The sequence below is a fragment of the Octopus bimaculoides genome, chromosome 19 (assembly GCF_001194135.2).
Source record: "Octopus bimaculoides isolate UCB-OBI-ISO-001 chromosome 19, ASM119413v2, whole genome shotgun sequence".
Lineage (NCBI taxonomy): Eukaryota > Metazoa > Mollusca > Cephalopoda > Octopoda > Octopodidae > Octopus > Octopus bimaculoides.
The window spans coordinates 50,156,792-50,165,496 of record NC_068999.1 but is presented as its reverse complement, the minus strand read 5'-3'; the positions used below and the strand labels follow the sequence as shown (position 1 = coordinate 50,165,496).

The following is an 8,705-nucleotide window of genomic DNA, read 5'->3' as shown; positions in this document are numbered from 1 at the left end:
TTATGTATGAAACTACATAACACACACAGTTATTATGATGAAGTATGATAAGAGCACTTGATACATATAGTTGAGTAAAATATTTATTATAGTACTTGCTGGTACTTAATAATAATGCTAAGTTTCATGTTACAGAAACGAATATATGGTATTCTTTTGATTAGATTAAAATTATAACTCCAGTTTATTGAACTAATGTGAAGTGGTGGTGTAAAGTTCCATTTTCAGGTTTTCCTTGAAAATATATTATTTATTATAGTTCATTACTTGTCATTTTTAGTTAAAAGAGTTATTTTTCTTGGGCTGGTAAGGTAATAAATATGTGTGTGTGTGTGTGTGTGCTTCAAGAACAACAAAAAAATTTAAACTGTTTGAAAAGTGGGGGCATCAGTCAGTTTATAATCTTGTGAGAGTCAGAATGACAAGTTAGTTTCATAATGGTAAAAAGGTAAAGAATCCCTTTGGTTGTGAATGACCATGGGATTGCACCTAGAAAGTTCCTCTCCTAGGCACAAGTCCCGGCAAGGTTGTTTGTGGAAGACCAGCAGTCGCCCATGCATACCAGCCTCCCCTCTTCAAGCCCCTGATGTTATCCAAGAGAAAGGCAAAGGGACCGATACAGCTGAGTGAACATGGCAAGGACACAACAGACAGCCTGGTCAGGGAAACCACTGAGCCATGTGCCTTCATAATGGTAGTGTGGAAATGAATGTTAAAATTAGCGGGTGACAGGAAAAAGTGGGTATGCAGGCATAACCGTGATTAAGATGCTCGCTTTGCAAATACGTGGTTTCAGTGTTTTACTCCCAACTATGCAGCACCTTGGGCAAGTGTCTTCTACAGTAGCCTTCAGCCAGTCCACTGGTGGACTTCTTTGTCTGATTCCTCTTCTATGGTGTTGGAAATTATGTGAGCACTCAATCACTTTACAGTGTTTTCAGTTTATCTATGAATGAAACCGATTAATGTCCTTGCTGTCGATCACCAGTAAAAATTTGTTTCTTTTTTGATTTTTATGTTAGTTTAAACATAATCAGAGTTAGTTCCCTTAGTACCACTGCCAGTTTACCAATCATTTAAATGAGGAGGGAAAAATTGTTAGATTCTGTATTCTTACAATTAAAAAAAACAAGGAGTGTTTCTCCTTTTCATTATGATTGTCCTCTTTACTATCACCACCACTAATAAACTTTTTTTCAGTTAATTAATCTTGTTATATTGTTATTTTAGAAAATTTAACACAGATGGTATTGATCAATCCCTGTCAATTCTGATCAGATAAATGTGGTTCAATGACTAAAACGCATTTTTAACTTGATGTTTAAACAAATATGCCACCACCTATCCGTGTGTCTCATTAATATTGTGAACTTCCATTACAAAAATTAGATATTTTCTACTGTGTGTTAGCTCTTGGATATAGTGTTCCTATGGAGGCACAATGGCCCAGTGGTTAGGGCAGCGGACTCGCGGTCATAGGATCGCGGTTTCCATTCCCAGACCGGGCATTGTGAGTGTTTATTGAGTGAAAACACCTAAAGCTCCACGAGGCTCCGGCAGGGGATGGTGGTGAACCCTGCTGTACTCTTTCACCACAACTTTCTCTTACTTCCTGTTTCTGTTGTGCCTGTAATTCAAAGGGCCAGCCTTGTCACACTGTGTCATGCTGAATATCCCCAAGAACTACATTAAGGGTACACGTGTCTGTGGAGTGCTCAACCACTTGCACGTTAATTTCACGAGCAGGCTGTTCCGTTGATCGGATCAACTGGAACCCTCGACGTCGTAAGTGACGGAGTGCCAACAACAATAGTGCTCCTAGTTCCTGTGCATCTAAAACTACATCCATCACATTTCACTTAAGTCTTTCATTGTTTTAATAATAATGATGAGTTTTTGTAATTCTGGCACAAGACCAGCAATTTTAGGGGACGGGCTAAGTTCATTACATTGACCTTAATGCCCAACTGGCACTTATTTTATTGACCCTGAAAAGATGAAAAACAAAGCTGACCTTGGTGGAATTTGAACTCATGATAATAATAATAATCCTTTGAACTCAGAATGTGAAGACGGATGAAATGCCGCTAAGCATTTTGCCTGGCATGCCAACTCGCCACCTTTAATAATAATAATGATGATAATCCTTAAAGAATCATTAATCTGCCAAATGCAGTGCTTATGCATTCACATTGTTTTGAATTAATCATGCATTATCTCATAGCTTTGGGATTTCAATGATGTGTTAGAATTACATTGTAGGTAGGTGTGAGAGATCAGATCTGGCCACTCTGAACATAAAACAGGTAGAGTATTTGGGCCAGATATATCTGGTTTAAATACAAACACCTGTGATGCAATTAAATTAATTGATTAATTGACCTCACTTTCCTTTTATTTTATTTTATAATTTGACATTATTTGTAAAGCTTGGTTAAACTTGTTTTGTTTTCTGTTCTCTGTCGGAAAAGTTGGCTTAAAAGATTTTGAAACTTGATCAATCTGTGGTCAATAGACATAATTGATGACTAGTTTTCCTGCTAGATTGAAGATTAGAAGAGGTACCTTGACTAGAGGTACCTTGACTAGAGGCACAGCAGCTGTGTGTATCAGCCTCTAAAAACAGGATATATATATATCTGTAGAATAATAATAATAATAATAATAACCAAATCACTTGTGGCAGAGAATGTGTGTGAGAGAGAGAGACAGACAGACAGACAGAGACTGTGTTTTGTGAGGATATCAACTTGATTTTCTGGCAACTTTTGTGTCTGCTTTTCTGTTCTACTTCATTCACCTGCTCGCTAGCACTCTCTCCCATTTCAATATAGCATGACAGTCCTGCCCTCCTCCTCCTTGTTACAGTCTCTATTGTAAAAGTGGGAGGCAGTTCTAGTCTGTTTTATTCTTCCCCCCCCACTCTCTTTCTTTTACTCCCTACTCACTTTCAGTTCTTTCTCCTAGCCATTTATCTTCATTGATTGATCAAGCGCACATGCACACACACACACACACACACACACTTCCTGTTCTGTCTGTAAGTACGTGTGGAGGTGTTCAAACCTTCATTTCACATTACCTGTCCCAATTTTGACATTCTGACACACCTGTCTCATGCTGTCTTTCCTTCTTTCTTTTCTTTCCTCGTACCTCATCCTTTTCCTTCATCTCCCTCTTCCTCTCTCCTTCATCTCCCTCTTCCTCTCCTTTTTCTCTCTCCCCTCTCTCTTTCCTCATTCCTTTCTCTCTCCCCTCCCTTTTGTCTCTCTCCCCTTTCATTCTCTCTCTTTTCCCTCCTTTCTCTCCTCTCTCCCTCTCCCCCTCCTCTCTCCCTTTCCCTCACCCATATATTCCTTTTGTATTTACCTTGTCACACATATATGACAGTGTAGTACCACCAGTAAAACACATTCAACCCAAACACTGAATTGAACAACTTTCCAATAAACACAGGACCCTTTCTGTACCTATTGTTGCAGTTGTTTTTCTATACTAAAGGTTACATTTACCTTTCATTCTTCTGGAGACGATAAAATAAACACCAGCAACGTAACGGGGTTGGTAACTCAGTTGTTTCCTTTCTCAAAGTTTGTGGCTTTAGGCTAATGCTAGAAACTATTGTTATTAACAACAGTGGTTTGCCTGAATCTTTAAGGGTGGGCGACAAAATATCTTCCAGCACTCGTTGTGGTCATTTACATTCTGAATTCAAATCTCACCGAGGTCAGCTTTGTCTCTTAGTCCTTCTGGTATCAATAAACTTGAAGTATCAGTCAAAATACTAGGGCTGAGTTAATGGACTACTCCACCTGTCCTCACCTCCCACTAAATTTGGGGTTTTATTAATTCCAATGTAAGACGTTATTGGTGTGGAACATGTCTTTTTTTTAATTTTTTTTTTTTAATGAATTTGAATTGCACTGAATTGAAAAGCTTTCGTTTATTTGCTAAAATAGTGCCAGGTGTGTACTAGTGGTTGGTTCAGTCAGCTACTACAACAATGTTGTTGTTGAGTCCCAAGGCAACCCTAATTGAGCAGGGTTAGCCCTTTAGCATTTAAACTGGCCATATCTGGCCCAATTACTCTACCTGTTTTCACATTCAAACAGGTCATGTGTAGCCTCTCATACCTACCCTACAATGTCATTTTAAAAATAAACACTCACCTCATAGCTATGAGATAATGTATGATTAATGCAAAACAATCATCATCATCATTGGTTGGCCCAAATTTCAAAGTCATTGTCAGCAACATTCTTGTTTAAGAATAATAAATTTGTATTCTACTAACGTATAGAGTAACTGTAAAATTAAAATTGCTTTTGTTATAACTGAACATATAAATGAATATTAATATATATCTGTGTGTGTGCGTGTGTGCACATGTATAAATATTTACATTTTGCATTTTACATGTCTGTCCTGAGATTAATAAATCGATGATGTTTGTTGACAATGTCTGTCAAAACATCATCTTCTAGCCTTGTGCTTTCAAAGTCGAGTGAAATAAAATAATCTGTTTTCTTAAAAAATAGATAAGGGCAAGTGACATGAAAGGCATCCAACTGTAAAAGGGGTCTTGTCCTGCAAGTTACTTGGTGACCTCAATAATATCGTCCCATGAAGGCGATGACAAGGTGCTTTGGCAATTTGCTGTGCTTGAGAAAACTCATCATGCTAAGTGAAATCATAGTTTGTGGCCAGTGTTGGTGACACATAACAGCTTCCATGCTGGTGACATGTAAAAAAAAAAACATCTGTGCCAATGATATATAAAGGGCACCCGTGCTGTGACACATGAAAGGCCTCCACTACACTCTCGAAGTGGTTGGCATCAGGAAGGGCATCCAGTTGTAGACACCAGCTATACCAGTAATATTTTGCCTGTTCAGTTGATTGTGACTCTGTCCTTTCAAATTTGTAACCTTGTATTAACATAAGAAATTTTTAAGTACTATGTTGTTTCAATTTAATTCTGAATCAGCTTTTGATATTTAGATGCCAAAAAAAGCAAAATAGTCCCTTCATTTAACAAAAGTTACGACAAATTTCTTTTTACTTTATTTAGGTTGAAATCAATGGTCCCAGACCTTTTAGCAAAACCGGCGGCATTAAGTGCGATTTAAACCCATCTGTGATGCTAACCTTGCCCGGAAAAAGCAGCACTGCAAAAGACCGTGTACCTGTCCAAAACAAAGTGGTCTCAGAACTGTGTCCAATCGAACCTCTCACAGATGGCAAGAGCACTGTGGTAAACAGTGTTTGCAGCAATTCTGAGGGTACTATTGCTGAACGAGGGGACAAGCTTTTGTCAAAGGTGACACCGAGGGCGACTAAAGACGAGAAAACACTCGGAAAGTCAATTCTCATCAGTGTTAAGACTTCGGCTGAGGTGGTTGTCGTGTCCGAACCATTAACAGTACTTTCTACGACGTCAGACAGAAAGGGTTCAAACAGCAGCCATGTGAGCAGCGAAGAGCCCCTCCAAGGGCAAGGCAAAAGTGTAGAGTTCCTTAGTAAAGAAAACCTTGAAGAAATGGTCCCTGCTGGAAGCCCTTCAGGTCAGATTTTCTTTCAGTTAAATTCTTTATTTTTTTTCTTTGTTTTTGACATTATGGGCCTTGTTGTAAATTCTTCTGGGTAAATTCAGCCTATGCATTCCTAGTTTCTCCTGCTGTTAGTTTAGCCTGGTATCATAAACACGATCATCTGTAACTCATCTGCTTCCTCCTCCCCATCATTATTGGATGCTCATCCCAATTAATTAAATTTCTAATGAAACATACCACTTATCTGTTTCAATTAAAATTGAAAATTAATTAGCAAGTCTTTGGGAGGGCTTAGTAAATAAATTTCTCTTTCATTATTAACGATCTTTGAGAGTGAATTTCCTCTCAGTTTATTCCATCTGATACAAATTTTCATGTTCACCCGAGTACCTTATTGTACATCTGCCTAATGATTCTCTCAACACTATCTCAGCAATTACAGTAAAGTCAGTGCTTCCTTACAAAGGTCTAATAATGCTGAAACATGTTATCTCCTGCACTTACTGAAATAGCTGAAATAAACTTCTATGGTGTTAAAAAGGTAAATTTTCAGATTAACACCCGCACGATTTTCACTAGGGTGTTAGGGTTAGTGATACAGTTAGGGTTATGGACGGAATTCTCTAACCCTAAAACCCTAACCCTAACACCCTAGTGAAAATCGTGCAGACATATTAGATGAACTCCACTTTCAGCCATGCATATTTAAGGAAAAAAATAGTTTTTAGTGAATTGAAAGCTTATGGGGGGCCTAATTTTGCAAATAGGACCTGGGCTGGTTTTCACAAAGCATTTTTTTTGGGGAAAAAAAAATTGTCTTATAGGCCATCAAATAAGGTAGTCATAACATAGTAATATTTAATAATTAATATTTCCTCACTGCTTAATTCTGATTAGCTTTTTAATGTTCACTCTTTAATTATTTCTAATTAGCTTCTTAATGCTTACTTAATTAAATAGGCTAACACAAAACTGGTTTCTGCTATTTAGCTGCTGTTTGCATCACAATTTAATGAATATTTTATTATTTTATTTTTTATTTAGCATACTAATTATTGATGGACAGATTTAATTTAAATACGAACCCTTAAAAATAGTGTTTATATTTGTAATAGGGGCCAGATGCATTATACCTGCTAATACCGGTTAAACCAGTTTGCAATATACCTTCTGTGTGAAGGCACATGGCTTAATAGCTAGGGTGTTTGACCCCTGGTCATAAAGTTATCAGTTCCAGTCCTGTTGGCATGTTGTGCCCTTCAGCCAGACACTTTATCTCTTGTTTCTCTAGTCCATTCAGCTGGCAAAACTGAGTCGTACTTTGTAATTCAAAGGGCCAACCTTGTCACATCGTGTCATGCTGAATCTTCCCGAGAACTCTGTTAATCCTTTAGCATTCAGATTACTCTGGCAAATGCAATGCTTATATATTCATATTGAGCGAGATCGTTACCAGTGCTCCTGGACTGGCTCCTGTGCAGGTGGCACGTAAAATACACCATTTCGAGCATGGCCGTTGCCAGTACCGCCTGACTGGCCTTCGTGCGGGTGGCACGTAAAAGCACCCACTACACTCTTGGAGTGGTTGGCGTTATGAAGGGCATCCAGCTGTAGAAACTCTGCCAGATCAGATTGGAGCCTGGTGTAGCCATCTGGTTTCACCAGTCCTCAGTCAAATCGTCCAACCCATGCTAGCATGGAAAGCGGACGTTAAACGACGATGATGATGATGATGATTGAATTAAGCATGCATTATCTTGTAGCTTTCAGATTTCAATGATGTGATTGCTTATTTTTACAATGACATTGTTAGGTAGGTGTGACAGGCCATATCTGGCCATTTTTAACAAAACAGGTAGAAAACTTTAGGCTGGATACGGCCAGTTTAAATGCTAAAGGGTTAAGGGTACGCGTGTCTGTGGAATGCTCAGCCGCTTGCATGTTAATTTCACGAGCAGACTATTTGGTTGATCGGATCAACTGGAACCCTCAAAGCCGACAGAGAGAGAGCAAGGCTCTACCTTCTGTGTTTGTCACTTCTGATTCATTCAGATTTCTCATTTCTTGAGGTCGGCTCTGACTGGCTTGTCTCAGACATTCCTGAGCTTGACTCTGCTATAGGGGAACCTTCAACAGAAGACAACTCACTCACTCACACAGGTCAGGGCTACTGTTTCACCAAGCTTATACCACTCCACTCGTGTCGCTCCTTTCCTCCTCTTCCTCCTTTATAATCTGCTGATACTCAATCGCTTTCTCAGTTCGCATGTACTCACTCCTTCTCAAAGGTTAGCATTACACTCTTGAGTCTGGGTAAAAGAATCTTTTAATTTCTTTTAGCTACCATTTATTTATTTACTTACTTACTTACTTCTTGTGTTCTTGCTCAGAAATATTTTTGCTGTTCTAGCCAGATGTGAACCAACCTTGAATCAGTCTCCCACCCACCCACACACACACACACTCCATGTAATTTAAATTTTTTTTTTTAAATCTATTTGTTTATTTATTTATTTTTGGCTAATGTGGAATTCAGTTTCAGTCTGTTCCCATGGTGCCAATTATTTAATAGGGGTGTTTCATTGCTTTATTACTTTTCGGTTTAATTATTTTTACTCCTCAGCTGTGATACCAATACCCCCTTTTTTTTTTTTTTATTCCTTCGTCTTTTCTTCTTTTTTTTTAATGAAATTTGATCTACGTCACTTTGTTTTCTCTTCGTACTCTCTCCTTTTCCCCCTCCTTGTGTGTGCGTGTGTATATGTGTGTGTGTATATATTATATCTTTTGATATTTAATTCCTTTTGCCTTCTTTTAAATTGTATTTTTATTCTTTTACTCCTCCTCTCTTTCTCTGAAGTAATTTTTTGTTTAATTCAAAACAGGGTCAAGTTTCTTACTGTGTTTCAGACATCCTTTGTAGCAGCAGCAGCAGTAGTGTTGGTGGTGGTAGTTGATGATGATGATGATTTTTGCACATTCTTAAAGCATAGGAATTTTAAGAGATGGTGGAAGGGGGGGGGTAGTTTTACGGGTGCCATTCCTTTCCCTCCCAAATGAAATTACTTTAATTAGGAATCCAAGATGTCTTGTAAATTAGTTTCCATTTTCTAGTGTTTGTTTCTGATGGTATTGACATCTTCTCTTGACTGA

General features: G+C 38.3%; 1 protein-coding gene across 1 annotated transcript in view; it reads left to right on the top strand.

Annotated features, from left to right (window-relative positions):
• LOC106867995 (uncharacterized) overlaps positions 1-8,705 on the top strand; it is a 61,893-nt gene that overhangs the window by 38,726 nt on the left and 14,462 nt on the right. Inside the window, exon 21 of the mRNA XM_052974719.1 lies at positions 5,072-5,564. Coding sequence (XP_052830679.1) covers positions 5,072-5,564 — 493 coding nt within the window. The remainder of the gene's footprint in view (positions 1-5,071; positions 5,565-8,705) is intronic.